Here is a 24,506-nt window from a genome sequence, read left to right as displayed (position 1 = left end):
CAAACATTGGATAGCGCCCTCTGGAAAACCCCCCTTTTTTTCCATTTCTATTCTGGGTCTTGCCTAACAGAGGACCCCCCAGAGGTGCTGCTGCCACTCTCTCGAGCGCAGAAAGGGTTCCCCCACTTTTTTTATATATATATATATATATATATATATATATATAGCAGGGTATTGCCCGGCACGGCCTCCTTCTAAGTAGCTTGTTGGGTGCCCGCACTAGAAGTACGTACAGGATCCCGGTGTGAGCGCGGCACTCCAAAATATAACGGTGGGTAGCAGTTAAGCACTTTTTAATTTTGCAACGTTTCGATGGTACGCAGGCATTGTCATCAGGCTATAAAGTCAAACAAGTAAAAAGACATACCTTATATACAGAAGCACCTGGTGTAACAGCGCGCGCCAGGCCCAGAGGCACACAAATCTGGCGCTGACCTGTGACGTCAGCGGCAGCAGCCGAAATGACGTTCAGATCACTGATAGGTCGTGCACCCATCACCATAACACACAGGTGGCTAATCGGCCATTTTCGATAGTAATAAGTACATCAAGGAAGTGTATTTTAGATTGGTCATGAGAATAGGTGAATTTAATAGAATGAGAGGTGGCATTATGGGCATCGATATACTCACACAGTATCGATGGTGGCCCCCTCCAAAAGATGAGGAGGTCATCGATATATCGATGGTACTGCACTATGTGAGATGCTATAATGATATCAGCAAATAAAAATGCTTGCTCAAATTCATACATGAAGACGTTGGCATATGAGGGGGCTACCGCCGCCCCCATAGCCACGCCCATGAGCTGTAAGTAGAATTCTTGATTATACAGGAAACATTTTTTGTGAGAATCATATTCATCAATTCGATAGTAAAATCAACATCAGGACCATCATAGGCAGCATTGTCCGCCAAGAAGTGACGCAGTGCCTGGAGTCCCAGATCGTGTGGTATGGACGTGTACAATGAGCACACGTCAATGGTAAACATATGTATTTCCTGATCAAGGACAGGTAAAGTTTGAAGGCTTCGTAGTAGCGCCGTGGTGTCCATCAGGTATCGGGGGTGACTACGGATACAGGGTTGTAGAATACAGTCCAGGTAGACTGACAAGGGTTGCATTAGGGAATCCCTAGCGGCGACTATAGGTCGCCCCGGGGGATCAACAAGTGCCTTATGTACTTTCGGTGTACAATAGAATAAAGGCACCAGCGGATGAGCCGGTATAAGGGCTGACATCAGCTTATTCGAGATTACATTATTTTGCACTGCAGCTTGTAGGAGGCCCTGTAGTTCCCGTTTGAAGATGCTAGATGGATCACTGTGTAACTTCCGATATGTCATGGTATCCTCAAGATGCTTCATCACCTGCTGGTGGTATTTTTCCATGTCCATGATCACTAGTGCCCCGCCTTTGTCTGCGGGGGCAAACACCATGGTGTTATTGGCTGCAAGGTCTTTTAACGCTGAACGTTCTTGTTTGTTCAAATTATTGTATGGAAGATTACACTCTTTGGCAGCAGACTGCACCTCAGAGTTGAGAACTCTGGAAAACGTCCTGATGGATGAATTGAACGATTGTGGATCGTATGAGGATCTAGGCTGAATTTTTTGTAGAGGTTTAGGCAAAATCTCGTCAGGAGTAGTGTCAGAAGGTAACGGTCTAGTCGGATGAGGTTTATTAAAATATTCCTTCAGCCGTAACTGTCTGGCCAGTCGATGGCTTTCTATGGTCCAGTCTAGTTCGTTGAAGGATACAGATGGCACAAAAGACAAGCCTTTTGACAAGACATTAGATTCAGTGTTGGATAATTGATAGTTCGACAAATTGATTACTAGGGTTTCCTCGGTTTTGGTGGTTTTCTGGAACCCCTTCCTCTTACTCTGACCACCTCTTTGGGTGTATCCGCGTGGCCTCCTGTGCGGGCTCGGGTTGCCACCCCTAAAGGGGTCAGTTGCTTAGGGTTTCTGTGTTGTCCCCTAGAGGAATCACTACTTGAGGAGTTAAACTCCGTTGAGGATTGATTGTTTCGATATGGGTTACCACGGTTACGTCGGGAATAAGGTCGCTGAGGACCGCCTTCACGTCCTGGTACCGTCCACTGGTAGACACAATGTGTCTCATAATCTGTGTCGACTTTAGTTTTTTTGTCTTTTTTAAACTTGATCAATTCACGCTTGTACATTTGCAATTGTGAATTAAGCTTGTCATACCAAGCGGTGCTGGTATCATTCTCAAAGTTGGCTTTGTGTAGCGTCTCAAAAGCCGTAATTTTATTCTTACAGGAATTGACCTCTTTATTAGAAAACTCAATGATAAGTAGCATAAAGTCAAATGAGCATTTGTTGGCTATTGCCACCCATCTCTGGCAGAAAGCCACATCATGCTTGCCTATTGTCGGGCAGTTCTTGACCCTCAGGCCTCTAGGTATTTTCATAGCACGATGGTAGTCGCTAAGTGATAATGCATGGTAGTAGTAGTCCACTTCGCGTTTTTTGAGTTTTAGCAGGTCTCTGTAAAGGTCCTCAAGGGGGGTTGCTTCCGCTAGATCATCCAACTGACCTCCACTGCTAAGGATCTTTTGAGCCTCATCGTCTGTATAAGTGTAGGTAGCTCCGACCGTATACGTGGGTCGTGCGAATCCACTGGCAGTGGGTGCATCCTGGGATAGAGGATCCATGGGGCAGCTGATGTCGTCAGTTAAGTTTAAAAAAATCACAGGTGTATCTGAACACAGAGACCAAAGCTTGTATAACAATATGGCAAGATGGCCCGATCAGTAACAACCTGTGATGGACAGGATGCCGTGTATGTAGGACGGTCACCTGTATGGAAGGGTACACCAGATGCGTCTGAAGATGTGGGGGTGCCCGTGGCAGGCGATGGCTGAGTCCCAAACAGCAATCACCACTATATAGCAGGGTATTGCCCGGCACGGCCTCCTTCTAAGTAGCTTGTTGGGTGCCCGCACTAGAAGTACGTACAGGATCCCGGTGTGAGCGCGGCACTCCAAAATCAATCATATAACGGTGGGTAGCAGTTAAGCAATTTTTAATTTTGCAACGTTTCGATGGTACGCAGGCATCGTCATCAGGCTATAAAGTCAAACAAGTAAAAAGACATACCTTATATACAGAAGCACCCGGTGTAACAGCGCGCGCCAGGCCCAGAGGCACACAAATCTGGCGCTGACCTGTGACGTCAGCGGCAGCAGCCGAAATGACGTTCAGATCACTGATAGGTCGTGCACCCATCACCATAACAACAAAAAACAACAATAATAAGACGCAGACAGACATATACTGCAGGATGGATCAGAGAGTGCTAATATAGAGCACATACGTTTTAAACTACAAAAAATACTTATACAAAAGTACACAATATACAACAGGATGCGATCCACATACGGGTATGGACTCAAAGTAGCGTAGAAATACCATTATATTCATTTAGGCCGTGTGGGGCAACCGTGCCCAATCGAATGATCCACCGTGCCTCACATCTAAGCAGGGCAGCACCCCGGTCGCCACCCCGCAAGGTGTGCGGCACATGGTCAATCATCCTATATCTGATATACACATACATACATATAAATCTGAAAAAGACATAATCGGAAACCGAAAAATTACATTGTACATAAATTAGCCATTTTTGCCAAAATGTGCCCACATGGCTTGAAAGGATGTAAAACAGTGCTGGGCAGAAATGATAACGAAACTGCAATACTACACATGCAATTTACATGCTAATATGCCCTTGTGGCAAAAAATATGTTGGGCAAACAAGAAGGGTTCTGAAAATACCTATTTTAGAACATTTCAGTAACATAAAAAAAAAAAATGAAAAATCATAGTGTACCACGGCACAGACACAGATACAGATAGGAGGTATCGCTTGAGGGCAGAGAGTTTAATTTCTTCTGTAATTTTTTTTCTGTCGTTTTATAATGCTTTCTGATGTTTTATAATTCCTTTGAGTTTTCTCGTCAGTTCTGCGAGTATTAAGGAGACCTACAAGATGGGTTTCTCCAATCTGCTTGTAAGAATATCTGTTCTGCGAGTATTAAGGAGACCTACGAGATGGGTTTCTCCAATCTGCTTGTAATAATATCTGTATGCGGAATGACGCTCAATGTGTCCGGTTTCTGGACAAACTGGTTGGTTTCCGTGTATTTATATTTATATTATGTATGGTGACCATGTAAACTTTTAAATGCGCAATATTTTTTGATTTTATATAATTTTTTTAAAAGAAATGCATTTATCGTTAATGCAATATTTCATGTTTGGCAAAAAAGGCTAATTTTTGTACATTGTCATTTTTTGGTTTCCGATACCTATATGAGATTAAGTGCACAAAAATGTTTTATCATACATTGCTATATATACATAAGCTTGAATCCTCAGCTGATTTACTGTACTAGCTTTTATAAATAGCAAAATGCTGTACAATAATCGGTCAGTTACAATAGTTAAAGCCCCATACACTATGCAACTTCTTCTACTGGAAAAGTCGCATCCAATTCCCCTTATGCCACCTGGAAAGGCCCTTCTGCATAGGATGTATTGCATGCAATCCCCTCTGCATGCCGCCGGGAAGGGGTGCGACCCGGAGATCATGCATCTAACATATATGATCTCTGAGTCCGATCCGGGGGGGGGGGGGGGGGGGGTGCTTTACAGAACCTATTATAGCGTTATATCCTCTGTCATTTCTTTAGTCTAAATTCTATCAATTTGGAGTACATCAGGAAAATTACATTTTGTACATATAGATAGAGTTACCCTCATCTAGCCCAATAATAGGATTAAGTGAGTAATAGGATTACTCTGCTAATCCCCTACAGTATTGTTCAATGTATTGTATTGCAGCTGGGAACAACAGGCCTTGGTGAGCCATGGCTATCCAGAGGAGGTTAGTTGAAAAGAGCTACATCCAGTGGCGTAACAATAGCCCTGCAGACCCAGAGATGGTGGGGAGGCTCTGTGTAGGCGTGGGCGTCGGGGGTCTGCGGGGCTATTGTAATGCCATTGCCGACTGCCAGGAGCTCACCTGCCGCATCTGTAGATGGAGCCCGGGACACGAAGAAGATTTGTCTGCGGTCCCGGGTCCTCTGTCCCCTCCTGGCTTCTGCTTCTAATCTAAATGGACCATTGCAAAATGTCCACCCTTATACAACAGAAAACAGTCTGCTGTATGGGGGCGGACATTTTGTGATGGTCCGTTTTCATTAGAAGCTGGAATAAGGAGCGGACAGGGGAGTCGGGACTGCAGACAAGGTGCGGGAACCAGCTACAGCGGCTCTTGGAGAGGTAAGGCAGGGGGGGGTAAACTTTACTGTGCATAGGGTTAACTGTGGGGGTTGTTGCCAAAATTTCGGCGCCGGTGGCCCAAAACTTTTAGATATGCCATTGCCTACATCTGTATATTGACAAGTAAAATTGAATAAGACACTGATAGTACCAGCTCCCCACCCCCTCTTGGCACCACTGTACATATTCAGAGGTTGACGTGGAAATTTGGAAGTGGTGATATGGTGAATGTAAGTGAATAGCATTTGTTATATCTCTCCAGTTTTACTATAAAGAAGAAGAAGAGAAAAAGTCATGGTATGAAGCCAGAGATTTCTGCCGAGCAATAGGAGGCGACTTACTCAGTATTAGCAGTGTGAAGGAAGAGGAAACCGTATCATCAATGCTGGAGTAAGTATTATTACATTGTATTTATACTGAGCCAGCATACTCATTACAGCTGGAGACTTGCATAGTAATAAGACAAGATTGGAGATAAAGGAGCCTTGCACACAAGCTTACAATCTACTGGACCATACAGGAGTTCAATTGATGAGGTTAATAATGTATAGAATTATTAAAGCTTTTAAAGATATATATTTACTAAAGCTTCAAAAACGGAGTGGGGTGAATAGCAACCAATCCGATTCTATCATTTTATAGCACGCAATAGAGAAATGATAGCTCTGAGCAACGCCTCCAATTTTATTTTTTAGATGCTCTAGTAAATCTACCCCAACGGTTTGTGTCAGGTTATAAAGTGTCACCTTGTACTGTCCCAGGCCACATTAAGCCTAATTCAAAAGACCTAGAGCTTGATTCAGATTTGTACACGATGTTTACACAGCTGAGCATTTATCGGTAGACTATGCACAAGCCAAGGCACTCTATCAAGGCCACCTGCAATCAGCACCCAAAATTTACTGTTATGTATTGTTGATTGTTGAAGGGAGGAGTCCCCCAAATTGGCATCTTGCCTAGGGTTCAATGAGGTGATAATCCACAACTGGCAAGGTTCATGTGAGTACAGTATATCACCATGCCCCCTCCCTGTGACCACAAAATGGATGTCACCATGTTGTTGACTCCCCCCCCCCCCCCCCTCCCATTGCTTCAGGGTGTATGTCACCATTTCCACATCCCCCCCCATTGCTTCAAGCTGTATGTCACCATTTCCCCTCCCTCCCATTGCTGCGGGTTGTATGCCACCATGTCCCCCACAGGCCGTGTACAAATACTAAGATTGATGATGGGATTATCTGCTAGGGTGAACCAGTCAAACACTTGCCTAGAGCACCAAATTGGTTAGTGCCAGCTCTGCATATAAGGGGGAAGCTATTATACTCCATACCACCCCCTTCCTCTCATAGAGAAGTGGACAAATGAGAAAAGCTACTCCTAGCAATCAGCGCCTACAGTAGCTAGCTTTTATCAAGTACATTCCAGAAGCTGATAGTTGCTATGGACACCTTCTAAACCTGTCCAATCATCATTGCAAGGTTTGATAATACTCCCCTATGGTTTGGTACATTTAAACGAGCCCTGTGAGTAAATAATTCAGATGATCATTAGTGTGAGGTGGAGTTAGTAACAATGAGGGCAGATTAGTATACAGTAGTAATATTATTTAATCAAGAACTAACAGAGGAGAAGATATCAGTGTAATGTTTAGGTTTTCTCATTTTGACAGCCAGCTAGTCTTGTACCATGTGTCATTATTCCAAAAACAGTAACTGGTGTAATATTTGGGATATGGACTGTACTTGTGATTTATTCTTATAACTAAACTCTAACTTTTATCCAGTCCATGAAAATATTGCAACAAAAATTAAGTGAAAAGAAAGAAAGCAATGTTTTATACATGCATGATATGTTATGTCTTGTATTAAAAAAATTAAACAGTCTACAATTGTGCGTGTTACAAATATTATGTAATTGTTTTATTTTAAGGCGAAGTGGTAGTGACCATTATAAAATCTGGGTTGGCCTAGTGAAAAGTGATCCTGATGAAGGCTTTGTATGGTCAGATGATACACCTGTAAGTAATTCATTTTATGCTGTAATTGAGTTCTAAATATTGTTCTTACTTTTACAACTTATTATGTGGCAGAGACATCATCTCCCCACATGAAAGTAATGTGGAGGACTCGGACCAGATTTTGAGAGCAGTAGCAGAATCCCAGGTGTGTAATCATCAGCACCTGGGATTTCCTGATATGTGTTTCCAGGGCAGAGTCACCTTGCTCTTGAATGGTGGATTAGCTACCCAAGCAATAGGCCGGGATGTGGGCTATGGTAGGGATCATTGGAGCCTTTCCAGAGTCTGTTATGCTTAGAGTGCCTGTATGCTACTGCCTATAATAACGACTGCATATGGATTTAACCTGCTATGCTGTGACCTGCTATTCAAAATAAACAACAAAGTCTGCATCTGTTTGTGATCCTTGTCACAATTGCCATTTTCATATAATGTTGCAGCAGATGCCATAGTTTGTTTCATAGTTATCTTCTAAATCAGTAATCGTCAACCAGGGTTTACATGAGTGGCTCCTTAACCTTACATAGTCACTGTAAACAAAGTGTGTACACAACAATATAACAGATAGGTGTCTGATGTCAGAATGATAATGCTTCTAAAAGCATATCACCCATAGGTTTTATTATTTCTACTACTACTACTTAAATTTATCTAAAAAATAATTACACAGAAAACTGAATAAACTGGGAAAAAGAGATTACAGACAGATTTATTAAATTAAATTGGAATTGATGATTTAAGAATCATTGCAAGAAAGCAGAGCACCTCAGCCGTAGCCCACATCTTCATATTTAAATTACTAAATGGGGTGGAGTCTCCACCCATGCAAAAACTGTCTTAGGAAGTACCATCTTACCTTAACTAGCACAGTGCTGGTCCCTCCCCAAGATGGAGACCTGGTCCTCCCCTGAGGTAGTGGAGACTTGCCTCTCTCAAAAGGGGAAACACTAGCCAACCACTGCTAAGCTAAATTAAGTCACGAGGAGCACTGTCTTCCTCCGCAGTCAGGTTCAACAGATCACTGACCGCCACCATCTAAGCAAAAAACACAAATTACTTCAGACAAGAACAAAAGGCTGTGACAAATATTTCCTAGCCATTCACAGTAGGGTGAACTCCATCTGAGATATAGAATTCAACACCCTCATAACGAATCCGAGAGTGTTTAAGGACATGCCTATCTAGACCTATCACAACCTGGACATTGCAGCATTCAATTTCCTTCTTACCCTATCCAAAGCTGCCCCATCATGTGTGCCTTGCCCAAACCTAGGCCCTTATTCTGAATCGTGCGGTACGGCCCGCGTGCGGCCGTACCGCCGATGTTTTCAGTCTGCACATGCGCAGAGGTCAATCTGCGCATGTGCAGCCCAATTCGCCGCAGACGTAGTTCGTCCGCCGCAAAGGGGGCGTATAGGGGCGTGAGGGGCTTCATACCCTCATTTCCCTATGCATACGCCCCGCGTTTCATGGGCGTTCCCATGCAAACGCGGGGCGTATGCATGCTAATGAGGGTATGACGCCAGTGATGGGGGCGGGAAGCTGACGTCGCCGGATGTCAGCTCTCAGCCCCCATACAAGCTATCACACGGACGATTGTCCGTGTGGTCTCAGCTTGCGGGACCTGGTGGGGCGTGCGGCCCTGCCTTCGATGGTCGCCGACCATCGAATGCAGGGGGCAGCTCCCACCATGGTGGAGGCGTACGCCCCACCATTTTCTTGCGGATCGCCAGCCGTCCGTGTACGGACGGCCGTGGCGATCCGTATCGTGGGCGGGGATTGGTTTGTGCGGCCGGAGCACCGTGTGCGGCTCCGGCCGCACAGATCTGAATAAGGGCCTTAGACGTGTTCACCTCCAACCAAACCAGATTAACCTCCAAACAATACTCTGTAATTATTTGCAAATCTCGCTCTGTGGCAATCAATGTCACGCCTTTTCAATACACATCCAGAGGGGGGGTAAGTCTGCACTCTGCTGTTGTTTCCCTGCTATTTTGGGAATTGATCCACCTTATTTAAATTGTTTGGTGGGTGTGCTATCTTCACAACCATTGAAGTGTATGAAAACGAAGAAGAAAAAAGGGGGTTGCTGAGGTCGATGCACACCTTGGTGCATAGTATCACTTGGTTTTTATTAGTATCTTTCTTAAAAATGACCCTTGCGTTTTTCTTTTATTACATGAAACTCGGGTTCATGATGCGTTAGACACTGTGAAATGAGGAGGTTAAAAATTACATACAATGACTGACAACATACATGGCGTGTGAGGGGTTAGTTAAGGGAAAAATGTATGTGCTCAAAATAGTTTGTTAAAATGTAGAACCCTGCCCTGCCGAATAATGGTTTGTTATGAGAGAAACCCTCTTTTTCTATTTAATTGCTAGATTGCTTGTTTCTTTGGCTCTGTTTATTAGCACAGAGCTCTGGTTGCTCTCTATGGGGGATGTGGGAGGTTGATTCTGTTCATATAACATAAACTTGTTACAACAATCGCCTTCCCACTATCTTTCTGACCCGGAGCTTTGGTAGCTGATTTTATTCACTGGTATCCCACAAATTATAATTCCAATACAGTGCAGTCAGATGGTGATATGCCAATTGTATGGAAGTATATATTTAAAGAATATCCTAGGTATTTGGATATTATATTTGGCTTCACACTGATTCACTTTAACTGGTGATTTGTAGCGATAAACAATCTTTTGTAGTAGCAATAAAATAATCTACTACATTCAGGTTATACTGTATTTCTGCTCTTGTTAAAGCTACTCCTCTCTATACAATGTTGCTGTTTAAGCGATGCCTTAATAAGCAGTTTCTCAGTGACTGAGATCTCCAGGTCTCTTGGACATGCCCCCTTCTTTATCTAACAAACATACATTGTATACATTTTATTTTATATTTGTATTCAAATGCGGCATGGGTCAGGGCTCTACAGAGTCCGACACGTGTTTCTCTGAGAAAGTCACCTCCTGATTGGCCGCTAAGCAGCCAATAGAATCATTTGGATGAGAGGAGCGGAAGATGAAACATCTCTGTGCCTTTCATTCCAATCGGGTACCGGCGGCGGAGACAGCAGAGACAGAGAAGATGGAGAAGATGTTGGGATCTTTGCCAGAGGACCTGGGTGAGTAGGATTTCCTTCCACAGGTCCCCCATGGATTTCTTCAGATCCAGGACCCCGGACTCTTCAGCCCTGGAGCCCCGGACCCGGACCAGCCCCGGAACCAAGCCACCGAACCGGACCCAGGGACCTACCGACAGTATCAAGATAGGTAAGTATCAGTGTGTGTGGGCTTTGTATGTAATAAAGTTTTATTTTAAATGGGTGTCAGTGATTTTTTTAAATTATTTCTTTTACTGTGGAACTACAAGTGCCAGCGGGCCCTTTAATGCCCCGCATGCTGGGACTTGTGGTTCTCCAAGTCCCAGCATGCGGGGGAGGCTTGCTAGGACTCCATGGTATAAGGTAATAGTTTTTCTTAAATTTTTTTTACACCATTTATCAGCTCGATGCCCACCGCCCAGGGGCATCGAGGACAGCCCCAGGCTTCAGCATGGGCAGGTAAGTTCTGGAGGGGGGGGGACCCCTTCTTTGGAGAGGTCCCCACTCCCCCAGGACCCCTGGCCATGCTGACTGGTCAGGGGGTTAATGCTTTGGCCGGGGGGACTTGTATAAAAAGTCTCCCCCCAGCTGTGGCATTACCCTGCTGGCTGGTTGGGCCCGGTAGTAGTTTTTGAAATACGGGGGACCCCTAGTCATTTTGTCCCCCGTATTTTGGGAACCAGGACCGGCCCTTGAGCCTGGTGCTGGTTTTATAAAATCCACGGAACCCCGACTTGTTTGTTCCTGTGATTTTATGAAACCAGGACCGGCTCTTTGAGCCCGGGGCTGATTATGCTCAGGAGGGGGGGACACCACGCCGTTTTTTTTTCCCGTTTCTTTTTTTTTTAACACAAAGTCGCATGTGTTAAAATGCGCACATTTTCATCACTGAAAATGCGCACATTTTCATCACTAAAAATCGCCCTAAATCGCACCCTATCGCACTTATTACATATGCGAATTCGCGGCAAAAAATGCGATTTTTTTAATGTGCGATTTGGTGCGATTTTTTTCTTACGAAAAAAATCGCACCCCATTACATTTCGCCCTAGGTATAGAAAGACAGTATAAACATTAGGCAACTATTGTGCTAACAAAACACATGATAATAGTATTATTCAAAAGAGATCAGAGTATCATTGAGCAGAATATGTTCTTCATACCAAAGAGTTCTTCGAAAACAGTAGTGAAAAGCTTTTTTGGTGCGGGTTTCCTTTTAAAGAGAGGACTCCAGCCAGGCCATATGAAAAATAAAAAATGGTACTTGTTTAGTTTCACAGCGGCAGATGCGATATTGCATGCGATTGATGCGATTTTGTACCTGTTCATAACCCCACTATCCACTACGCATGGAGTTGATTTTATATAGTGTGGCGAGCGCAGCGAGCAACTGAGCCCGAAGCGTGGCGAGCGTAGCGGATTACTTTACATGTATTCCGCGTCCCCTTGCGGGGCTCGCTGCGCTCCCCACGGAATACATGTAAAGTAATCCGCTACGCTCGCCACGCTTCGGGCTCGTGGCTTGCTGCGCTGCGCCACACTATATAGAGTCGACTCCATGCGTAGTGGATGGTGGGGTTATGAACATGTACAAAATCACATTAAATCGCATGCGATATCTGCCGCCGTGAAACTAAACAAGTACCTAAAAAATAACTTGTCCCTAAAAACTGCCAAGGCTGGAATCCACAGTTGCAATATGTCCTTGCGTGCAGGTGATGAGATTGCTAACAACAATTTTTAACTGTTCTATTAATTCTTGTTCCTTCAGGGAGAAGTCCAAAAATAGCCCATTCAGAGGCAAATTGAGTGTAGTTAACGAGGTGTTCATTAACGAGGTGTTCAAAACACCTAACTTGCATCCAGAATTTTTTAATAACAGGATAGGACCAAAAACAATGAAAGAAATCTGCCTTGGGGGATTTACATTTAGGACACTGAAGGTGCATACACACGGGGGCGATTTAGTGCAAAATCGCTGGAAATATGGTCGCTGAGCGACCATATTGCCCGCAATGGGAGTGTGCACCGGTGATATATCGCCAGGTGCGCGCTCCCGTTTTTGTCCCTGTGGTGATCGCTGGTCGCAGGAATATGCTCCTGCGACCAGCTGATTTCCACTGCCGGGCTCCCCCGGCAGTTTCTTTTTCATCAGCGACCATCTCTGGTCGCTGATGTAAGGGAGAAACTGAGCAATATATTGCTCAGCCATATATTGCTCAGCCATATATGGCTGAGCAATATATCTCCCCCATGTGTACACAGCAATAGAGGTGTCTAGGATACCCTCGTGAAATCCCCTTAATAGAGAAATATAAGAATGTGAAAGACATTTAGGTACATTTCATTACATTTAGCCATTGCAAAGATAGTCATTGTTATATTTTAAGTTAGAGAAGGGAAATTTTCCAACCATTGATTCAGGCCTGAGCATAAAGCGAAGTAATCTATTTTTTTCTCTAAGAAATTTATAATAAAATTAAATCGCCCCTTTGAATAATGGGGGTGCAATTAAAACATTATCAAGGTTATTATTCCAGTCACCTATTAGGATCAGTTTAGATATTTTAGTATTGTGCCTGTAGAAAATGAAGATTAAAAACAGTAATAATATAATGATTAGCCGAAGCTTCAGAAAAAAAATAAGTGGTTTATTATTTTGGGGATTGATAAATTGCCCCACCCTATGCAGACCTGCCGCTCACCAATCATTGAAAATTTGTGGTGCAGTACCATCTTGAAAAAGTGGATTCCATACAAAAGGTAAATGTATGGTATAGTGAGGATTAAGATGAAACCGATGACGTAATATCATCCACAATTTACGAATAGGCATTAAGAGGGTTAATGAGCACTTCTAGAGGAAAATCTTTATCCTCCATATGCAGGAAAGCTGCAAAAGATGTATGAGGTAAAACATTTTGTTCTAGAGGGGTATTAGCATAGATTTGATGCATTAATAACCAATCTTTCAGGTAACATAATAATGCAGCAGCTATACCTCCAAATGTCAGGGAAATTGATTCCACCATTCCATTTAGGTTGGCAAAGCTTTACCATTCCTAGTCTTGCTCTCCCATTGTTCCAAATAAAGGTTCAAAACATTTTCATAATAGAAGAGACTTAATTTCTGGAGAGTAGGATTGGGAGAACCTGAAGTGGGTGTTTTGGAAAGTAATTGATATGCAAAAGGTATGCCCTTCCCAAATAAGATAGCTGGTGATGACCCATCCCCCCCAGCACCCCCGCAAGGCTAGCAACAAGTTTGCTTATATTATATTTTTCTATCATACCAATGGTGGTCACTGGGACAGTGGTCACTGGGACAGTGGGGTGTGGGTGGAGCTTCGGCTACAGGCACCAAGAAGATTGACAATCTTTTCGTGCAGCCCAGGCTCCTCCTCCTCCACGCCCCCTACAGGCTTCAGTTTTTACTTGGTGCCTCAAGGGACAGGGCTCCGTGCCCTGTCAGACATTTTTTAATATTTCTACGCTATTTTTACTAACTGGGAGACAGCTTGCGCCGGCAACGCTGCTCCCCTGTGGCTGGAAACGGCACGCTGACTTCTACAGCCAGACCTGACGTTTTTTCCTCATGACACGGAGGAAGCTGCGCCCAACCACAGGTAAGCGGGTCCCCCTGAAGGGGACGGCTAGCCGTTCGGCGGCGCATACCGCTAGCAGCATATGTCACCAGGGCGCGGTGCAGCCCGGTGACCCTGGCAGTGGCACCCAGTTGTTTCTGCGCGGCCACTAGACCACCAGGGTGCCGCGCTGTGGAGCGTCATTTTGGCGCAGGGCACGGTTGGTTCCAGGGGAGGCGGGTCTGATCCACAGCTCCCCGCCTCCACTCTCAGAGCGAGCACAATCACTGTTTCCCTCCTGAGCTCAGCTTCTCCACGCCCACGCAGTGTACAGTAAGCGCCATTACGGGACTTCACTGTGGGAGAAGCGCACCAGTTTTCCTGCTCCTCTACACGCTACAGGACCAGGTTTTTCAGCAGCCCTCTGTACCACACTACATTAGCGCTGGTCAGAGAGTATTGTGTCTTGTTTCTCTCTCCCATCTGAATACTTCTTTCTGTGTCAGAGGGTGATAGTATACACTGTGTTTTCTTTGCATTAGTGCAGTGGTGGCCAACCCGTGGCTCTTGAGCCTCATGCGGCTCTCCCCCTTGTAAAGTGCGGCTCCTGCTCCCACTGCTGCCCGCCGCCCGTCCCAGTCCCCCCTGCTGCCGGTTCCCTGAATCCCTTCTCCTTCTGAGGGGAGGAGAGTGCGCATCGTGCATCTCTCCTACCCCTTACCATCCTTGTGACTGGGCCAGCAGCCAATCAGGAGCCGGCCAGCGAGCTTTAATTGGTGGACGGCCCAGTCACAGGGAAGTGAGGGGGAAGGAGACGCGCGGTGTGCTGTGTTGTGCTCTCCTCCCATCGGTGACATGACAGGAGGACTGCAGGGGGACACCAGACTGTCCTCTCCCTGCCCGGCAGCAGCAGCAACAACGGTGAGTGCTGCTGGGAAATTTGTGGCTTTCTGGCACCGTAGGGGCATACCCGGCACCGTGTGGTGCATACCTGGCACCGTGGGGGGCATATGTGTATCTGGCACTATTGGGGGCATATGTATCACATTCACCCAAGGGGTCAAAATAGACTATGCCCCTTTTTTTGCGCATGCGCCTTCGGTGCGCGCATGATGTCGGCTCTTTAGCTTGACTACCGATATTTTTCGGCTCTTTACCTTTGACCGGTTGGCCACCCCTGCATTAGTGTGTTTGTGGGTTCTGTGAGAGTATGTCACAGAAACCTTCCAAAGCTAAACCTGTCAGGGAAGCTCCTAAGCTGCATGCATACACATGCACAAAATGTAAGGAAAATTATTTCTCTGTGCAAGACCACGGTCGACACAGATGATGATGTCGACCTAGAGGAACCTGATAAAGAGGAAAGAATGACCCAGGCCAGGGTGGATTCTTTAGTCAAAGCTGTTAGATTGTCCCTTAACATACAGGACTCACACACCTCAGCTCCTGACGCCCTTCACTTCAAGAAGAAGAAGAAGGAATTGGCCATCTTCCCCTCAAATACAGATTTAGAGGAAGTTTTGTCAGAGGCATGGCAACACCCGAACAAAAAGTTTCTGGTATCCAAACGTCTAATTTCTTTCTTCCCGTTTGCTCAGGCAGACCGTCAGAAGTGGGAGACTCCCCCAAAGGTAGATACTCATGTGGCCCGCCTGGTAAAAGCAACCACTCTACCCATACCTACAGTGGCTTCTCTTAAAGATCCCACTGATAGGAAGATTGAACACTGCCTCAAGGCAGTATTCACCAATGCAGGAGTCTCAGCCAGACCGGCTATGGCCTCGGCATGGGTTGCAAAGGCAATAGGCGCTTGGGCAGACAGCCTGCAGGATCAAATTACCTCAGGTACCCGTCACTCTGAACTGTTGTCCACAGTGGACCTAATCAGAGAGAGCGCCACGTATTTAGAGGAGGCAGCAGTGGATGCAGCTGCGTTATCATCTAAGATCTCAGCCTCTTCAGTAGCAGCCCGGCGAGCTCTCTGGCTGCGTACATGGAATGCAGATTCCGAGTCAAAAAGGGCCCTAGAGGCATTGCCATTCACAGGCGAGGTCCTTTTTGGCCCCGAGCTGGACAAAATTGTAACCACAATAGCCACTTCCAAAACGGCTTTTTTTCCTTCTGCACCAACAAAGCCTAGATCCCAGTCCTTTCGGTCCTTCCGACCTCAGGGAAGGCTTAGGGGACAGCCCTCATCAAGAGCGCAGCCCTATGCAAAACGCTCATTGTCCTCCAAACCAAAACAGTCATGGGCAGGACGCCGTCAAGCCCCTAAGCAGGCAGACAAGCCCGCAGCATGAGGGGGGGGGGCTCACCAGGTCATACCGGTGGGCGGTCGCCTGTTGTCATTTGCCGAGATTTGGCAGGCCACAACCACCGACAGGTGGGTGAACACCATTATAGCTCAGGGATACTCCCTCTCCTTTCAGGGTCGCCCTCCAACTCGGTTCTTCACAACAGGCACCCCTCTAGAACCGGAAAAAGCAAGGGCATTATCCAACTCTGTAAGCTCCCTGCTGACAGCAGGAGTGATCATCCAGGTCCCACCTTCTCAGCGAGGGACAGGTTTCTACTCAAGCCTGTTCCTGGTTGGGAAGCCGGACGGATCATACAGACCCATCCTCAATCTAAAAGGGCTAAACGAACATCTCAAAGTACCCAGGTTCAGGATGGAGTCTCTCAGGTCCATCCTTCAGGCCCTGGAGCCAGGGGACTTCCTAGCATCCCTGGACATCCAGGATGCTTACCTGCATGTGCCGATAAGGGCAGACAGCCAGTGCTTCCTCCGTTTCGCAATCAAGAACTGCCAGGAGAATGGGCTCTCCACGAAGAAGTCTTCCAAGAACTGGTCACCCGATGGGGGCTCCCACAAATAGATCTAATGGCCTCAAGATCAAACAAAAAGCTCCAGTGTTACGGAACTCGCACCAGAGATCCACAAGCTTACCTAGTGGACGCGCTCTCAGCTCCATGGCCATTCTCCCTGGTCTACATATTCCCTCCAGTAGCCCTTCTTCCGAGAGTCATCAGGCATTTCAAGCAGGAACAAACCACAGCAATCCTTCTGGCCCCGAATTGGCCTCAAAGGGCTTGGTACACAGACCTTCAGGAGATGTCCCTTCAGCCTCCTTGGCTTCTACCAGCTCGTCCAGACTTGCTGTCACAAGGACCATGCCTTCACCCCAACCTGCACAGCCTATCCTTGACGGCGTGGCTCTTGAGACGGAAATACTAAGAGCAAAAGGATTTTCCTTGCCGGTCATTAAAACTATGATCGCGGCAAGAAAGCCAGCCTCTTCCAGAGTCTATTATAGAGTTTGGAGTGCTTTTTTCGGCTGGTGTGCTGAAAGAAAGCTCCCTCCTCGGGAGTTTAGTTTAGCCAGAATTCTGGCCTTTTTGCAAACAGGCCTCGATTTAGGCCTCAAGCTATCGTCTCTAAAGGTTCAGGTGTCGGCCCTTTCGATTCTGTTCCAGAGGAAACTGGCCACACGGATGTCAGTCCGTACATTCCTGCAGGGGGTCCTCCACATTCAACTCCCCTTTACACCTCCGATTCAACCTTGAGATATGACCGTGGATTTATCGGCTCTCCAACACTCTCCGTTTAAACCTCTTGAGTAAATAGATCTCAGATGGTTAACATGGAAGGTTGTCTTTTTGTTAGCAATAGCTTCGGCTAGGCGAGTATCAGACCTGTCAGCCTTGTCCCACGTCTCGCCATATTTAGTGTTCCATTCGGACAGGGCAGTTTTGCGGACTCGTAAGGAATTCCTACCAAAAGTTGTGTCCAAGTTCCATATAAATCAGGACATTGTTGTACCTGCGTTTTCCCTGTTGGAGGACGCTTCGGAACGAAGTTCTCTAGGTGGTGAGAACTCTGAAAGCTTATGTTTCCAGAACTCAAAGCATTCGTAAGACTGAAACGTTGTTTGTCTTATATGATGCTAACAAGCGAGGTTGGCCTGCAACAAAGCAGACGTTGGCTCGCTGGCTGCGGTTAACAATTAAGCAGGCTTATTTGTCTTCAAATAAGCCAGTCCCATCTTCCATTAGGGCCCACTCCACCCGTTCGGTTGGGGCCAGTTGGGCAGCTCGTCAGGGAGCCTCTGCAGAGCAGTTGTGTTGCGCGGCCACTTGGTCTTCACCGCATACGTTTATCAAATTTTACCAATTTGACACGTTCGCCACGGCAGATTCTGCCTTTGGGCGCCGTGTCCTCAGTGCAGCTCAGGTGCGTCCCCTCCCGTAAAGGGACAGCTTTGGGACGTCCCACTGTCCCAGTGACCACCATTGGTATGATAGAAAAAAGTGGATTTTGGTCCTACCTGTAAAATCCTTTTTGCTGAATCCATGGTGGACACTGGGCGCCCACCCTAACGCACTAATCTGCAATGAGTGGGTATATACTTCACTCTCTGGAACCTTCCGCTTCCACGGTAGCTAGGTTTCCTTTTCCTTTTCTCTTCCTCTTCCTGTTCCTTGCGGATAAGCTGTTGAACAAACTGAAGCTTGTAGGGGGCGTGGAGGAGGAGCAACCTGGGCTGCATGAAAAGATTGTCAATCTTCTTGGTGCCTGTAGCTGAAGCTCCACCCACACCCCACTGTCCCAGTGACCACTGTCCCAGTGTCCACCATGGATTCAGAAAAAAGGATTTTACAGGTAGGACCAAAATCCACTTTTATGCAAATTTTAAACATTTTTAGGAAGTATTATACCAAGATAAGATAAGTGACCTTTGGCTCATTTGATAGGTAGATGTGCCGCCAATTTAGGACATGTGAATCATTGTTTTAAGTATAAAATTTTGGATTTATCCAGGTTAATATGAAATCCTGAAATTTGTCCAATAGAGTTTAAAAAGTCCAGAAGAACTTTTTGAGGTTTGAAATATAAATGATTACATCGTCTGCAAATGCTGTAAGCCCAGTCTCAATATGCCAACATTAATGCCTTGTAATACAGGTTGAGTATCCCGTATCCGAATATCCCTTATCCGAATTATTCCAAAAACCATACATTCCAGAAAGTGAAATTTTTTATTTTTTTTTGTTAAAAACTCACTGGGGACATTTGTAACAGCATTACTGAGGACATGATATGTAACTGGCACTATATATGTACAAGAACATGATTGCTTGGCATTCAAATTCAATATCTGAGATAGTACACAAACTTTTTTCATGTTCTTGAAACCTTGTTTTTTTAACAAATAAAATATATTTGTGTGCATTTCATGTGTTTGATGTGTTTATACAACATAAATGCAAGATACTCCAAAATACATCATTGAAATATTAAAATATTCTGAAATACAGAATAATCCGTTATCCAAAATTCTCCTGGTCTCGAGCATTTTGGATACGGGATACTCAACCTGTATTGGGCAAGAGTTGATAAATGTAATGGATCCATGGAAATATTAAATAATAGAGAGGAGAGGGGGCACCCCTGAATTTTTCCTCTGGACATTATTATAGGTGGGCTCTTTGTGCCATTTATAATAAGTGAGGTGGATGGTGAACTATAAAAGAATACAAAATAATAAAATGAGGCTAAAAAGAGTAAGGCTACAATACTTTAAATAAAAAGGGCCAAGAAACAGTATCAAAGGCCTTATGAGCATCTAAATTCAATACCATATGTGGGGCTTTGGGTTTCATGTTAAAGGCTACAACCAAAGCAATCGCAGTCCAGATTCCTTTGACAGAATGTCACCCACTAACAAAGCCCAATTGAGCAGGATAAAATATATCAGAGATAAAGGACTGCACTCTCGTTGCCATAAGTTTGGACGGTACTTATGTAGTATCTGGGCGTCCGATTTAGAAATCGGATTGGATCGCATCGCATCGCATGCGACCAAATCGTATGCGATGCAATGGTCAAGATTTTTCCATAGGATTCAATGTTAAAATGGTCTGAGTCCATTTTAACATAGAATTCAATGGGAAAAAGGGGTCCTTTTCCTTTCGCCACTATCCAAGTGGGCATGGAGTTGGATATAAACCTGTGGCGAGTGTAGTGAGCCACCGAGCCCGAAGCGTGGCGAGCGTAGCGAGCCCCGTGAGGGGACACAGAATACTTTTTAAGAAATATGTGTCCCCTCGCGGGGCTCACTTCGCTCGCCACGCTTCGGGCTCGGTGGCTCGCTGCGCTCGCTTAAGGTAAGGCATACAATCACAAAATCGGCAGCCCAGATACTACATAAGTACCGTTTGGACAATAACTTAAAGTCTACGTTTAAAAGGGTGATGGGATGGTTCGAGTCCAGTTGAGTTGGATCACATCTAGGTTTAGTGATTAGGGTAGTATAGGCTTCATTAAATTTAGGACAGGAAGGCCGAGACTTATGAATAGCATGGAACAATTCCAACAGAGTCTGGGTTATGTCAGGTTGTACAATTTTAAAATATTCTCCTGAAAAGCCATCAAGCCCTAGAGATTTTTTAGTGTGAAGAAAGGAAATAGCCTGAGCAGTTTCCTGTTCCATAATGTTGGCATCATTTCTATTTGGGCCACCGATAGAGAGGGCAATCCCGAGTCTCTAAGCAGTTGCTCCATTCGTGGTTGATCAGATGGAGGAGCTGAATATAAAGTGAATATAAAATAGGGTACTTGTGTATTTTGGCGGCGCCCATCGCATCGCATACCATAACACATACGATGGTATGCGATGCGACGCGATATCGTACGATAGTGCACGATGGCATACAATTTTGAAATTGTATGCCATTGTACATGGCATACAATGCCATACGATGCGATGCGATTAAACATTGTATAAGCACCCTAATGGGTGCTTATACAATGTTAAGCACCCAAATGGGTGCTTACAATGTTAAATGCACCCCCACGCCACCCCCCCACTATAAACGTGAACCCGAAGCGTGGCGAGCGCAGCGAGCCCGCGAGGGGCGGTGGTACGCGTCCTACGACCTTTTCATACCCCCACTATCCACGTCGGCGTGGAGTTGAGAATAGAATAGTGTGGCGAGCGCAGCGAGCCACCGAGCCCGAAGCGTGGCGAGCGCAGCGAGCCCCGCGAGGGGACGCGGATACCTGTGAAGCCCGCGAAGGGACGCGTTTACCTGTGAAGGTATCCGCGTCCCCTCGCGGGGCTCGCTGCGCTCGCCACGCTTCGGGCTCGGTGGCTCGCTGCGCTCGCCACACTATTCTATTCTCAACTCCACGCCGACGTGGATAGTGGGGGTATGAAAAGGTCGTAGGACGCGTACCACCGCCCCTCGCGGGCTCGCTGCGCTCGCCACGCTTCGGGTTCACGTTTATAGTGGGGGGGTGGCGTGGGGGTGCATTTAACATTGTAAGCACCCATTTGGGTGCTCAAAAGCACCCTTAAGGGTGCTTATACGATTTTTGGTCGTATAGGGGGTCAAAATCGCATCGCATCGTATGCCATCGGGTGCATGGCATGCGATGCGATGCGATCTGATCGTCGTACGACGGACATCGGGGGCGCCGCCAAAATACACAAGTACCTAAAATAGTGTATGGGGAATCTACTATTTTGACATTTAACAATAAGTATCTGCCTTTCAGATCCGAAATCGAGTCAGTTATCGAAAAAGAGTCATTTAGAAAAGGATTGCTACCCTTCTAGATTTTTTAGCAAAAGGAGCAGAGATACTGTCTGCCAACTAAGGTGCCTTAAGGGATGAGTCGTCTCCAGCCCTCTAGTGAGTCTCCTGTAATTATATTATATCCGGGTGATGTATTCTATGGCGTTTTATTGGGGATTTAAGGCCGCCTACATTCCAAGAGAGAACCTTTACAGAGTTTGGGGGAGCCAAGAATGGAAGAGGTGAATCAATTTGTGACATTATCCCACTCCAACCCTGACAGCTAAAGCAAGGCAAATATTCCACATGGAAGGGTGTTCCCACCCTTCTTTTAATAAATCCAGAATCCCTCTGGCTTGTCTCCTTTAGAGGAGCTCAAAATGGACTAAGCCCTGTAGAGGATTGAATAACTCCCACTCTCATTTTTCTTGAGAAACTGCCCTATTTATCATTTGTTTAGAGGTTTGATTAAACCTTTCTACCAGGCCATTGGTTTTTGGCTGGTACACTGAGGTGGTAATCCTGTCTACTTTTAACAACTGGCATAAATCCTTTATAAGCTTGGAAACAAACAAGGTACCTTGGTCTGTTAGGACCTCCTTTTATATTACCAAGCAGGTATACAGGATTAGTAGCTCTCTGGCCGTAGTGCCAGATTTCATATTATACAAGAGAATAGCCAGTAGTACATATTTGTGCCCTCAAACAGATTTTTCCACTGACTATTAAATCCATACTGACTATTAAATCCATGCTCATATGGCTTGAAATGATAGGGAGGGGAACCCGTGGAGCCCAAACCCTATCCAAGGTGCTGTCTTCTGGCACAGTGGGTATAACTGACAATACCTCTTGACTGAGTCATAAATACCTAGCCAAAAGACCCTTAACTGTATGCCATTCCTTAATGGCTACTGTCATGCTTGAGGTTTATTTTTGCTTGTCAGCTGGAATGCAGTGGAAGCTGGATTCTCTTAGGAACTTAGAACACATGCTTGAGAAACCTCAGGTGAAGGACCAGAGTCCAGCGCCTGAAGGCGTGACCAATGATGAAGGATTTTGAAATAAAATCAAGTTGTTAATAATTGCCATTGTCTAAGTTACTGTTCAATAAATGTTAAGAAATCTTAAACTTAGCAGAAAGAAACAGTAGTAACTGAAAAGTCTTTGGACTTGGGTTTGTCCAAGTAGAGTCGCTGACTGGAGTGGAATCAGTAGGGAATGGAATCAGCCAAAGCTGAAGGAGTGGCTCAGATATATTATCTGAGTAGAGTCTATGGCCAGGAAATGGAATCAGCCAGAGCTGAAGAAAGGATGTCGTCACTGATGTGGGATGATGACCATCGATGGATGAAGAAGAGGTGAGTATTTTGGAGGACACTGGCAGGTAATATACTGGGATATACAGGAGACATGGTGTACCAATACCGCAGGCACAGAGTGCGGCACACCTGATGATGTTCGATACATGCTGGATACCGATTGTGACTGGTATCAGGGTGGACACTGGAGGTGACTGGGAAAGGAAGGTACTTGAGAGGGTAGCATTGTAGAAGCACAGCAATGAAGTTTAGAATCAGCAGATGCAAACAATAGAAGAAAATCGTTAGAAACAATGCTGGTGAACAATGTTGGAGTGCGCTGCTAGGGAAAGACACAATTGAAGCTAGCAGCTGATGGTAAGGATTGATGTTCAGCCATTGTTTGCAATCAATGTTTGAATAATCAATGATGACTATCAATGTTGGAGATTGATGACACTGGAGTCTTCATTGAACTGGCAATTTCCCAGGTCTCAACCCAGTATACTTTATAGCAGCCAGTGTGTGGTGATTGGTTGGGTAATTAGCCAGACAGGAGGATGCTCAGGATTGGCTGTGAACAAACAGGTGACTGGAATGGACATGACTTCTCCCATGTCCAAGGGAGGCGGGGAACAGTGTTTGTACAGCACGTTGTGGCCTATGATAATGGCAGTGGCATGGAAGCCATAGGAGACTGGAGCTGACAGGCAGACATGACAGGCTGCAGTATCAGGTGACCTCTGGAGAGACACTTTAGAGGCAAGAATATACATCTTATTACCTGGATCGTGACAGCCACCACTCAAGTTTTTAGGAAACCACAACTGGTCATTTTCCCCTGTAAAGTAGTAACACGATACAGCAAATAATTCCTCAACACAAAATATTGCACTCCAGCTGATGGTAAAGCAAGCAATCAATCTACCATTAACCGCTATTACAGTCTCAAAGGCATTAACCAGATTGCTGTCATCACGTTGATCTCCCCTAAAGTCTTGTAATGATATCTTTTCACCGACAGGGTTCCATGGTGCCTCACACATGGTCTCCTGGAGGTGTTTCCAAGTTTTGGTTGTCTCTGGTCTCTGGCTCCTGAGATGGCCCAGCGGCTGACTGCATGCTAGTGTCATGCCATGTAACCAGCTCCTGCAGCAATGGGAAGTCACAGCCTAGTATAAGGTGGTCTGGAGGTCACTGCAGCTACCATCATTACTGGCTGGCCTTGAAGGGTCAGAGTAAGTATACACGTGGGCATTCCACAACATCGCCATGAATGCACAACACCCTGACAGGAGGCAGGACCTCGTCGGCTCCTGGAGGAGCCATGTTGAGCACTAAATTTGACAAGGAAGCACATACAGTGGATCAAATGAAGTCTTTTATTTTTTTAGCAGGTGAACCACATACCACATAAACAGCACAGCAAGAAAGATTACAGAATTGCAGCATACAGGTGTCACAGCACAGAACACTAACTTCAAAATGCTCCAGTGGTACCTACCATAATCCACAGCCCAGCATATTACTTGGGCAGCTATTCCACCTTCAAGAGCAATGACCCTCAGCCCTGGAAACACTTTTGTTAGGAAGCCGCAGGTGCT

At 45.6% G+C, this 24,506-nt stretch overlaps 1 protein-coding gene across 1 annotated transcript in view; it reads left to right on the top strand.

Annotated features, from left to right (window-relative positions):
- The window catches only part of LOC146081226 (macrophage mannose receptor 1-like), a 282,981-nt gene that overhangs the window by 74,996 nt on the left and 183,479 nt on the right, over positions 1-24,506 (top strand). The window contains exons 8-9 of the mRNA XM_083189331.1: positions 5,578-5,705; positions 7,245-7,332. Coding sequence (XP_083045457.1) covers positions 5,578-5,705; positions 7,245-7,332 — 216 coding nt within the window. The remainder of the gene's footprint in view (positions 1-5,577; positions 5,706-7,244; positions 7,333-24,506) is intronic.

The sequence above is a fragment of the Crinia signifera genome, chromosome 5 (assembly GCF_055691185.1).
Source record: "Crinia signifera chromosome 5, ASM5569118v1, whole genome shotgun sequence".
NCBI classification, from domain to species: Eukaryota; Metazoa; Chordata; class Amphibia; order Anura; family Myobatrachidae; genus Crinia; species Crinia signifera.
The sequence above is the reverse complement of the archived record's forward strand: the minus strand, read 5'-3'. Positions and strand labels throughout refer to the sequence as shown.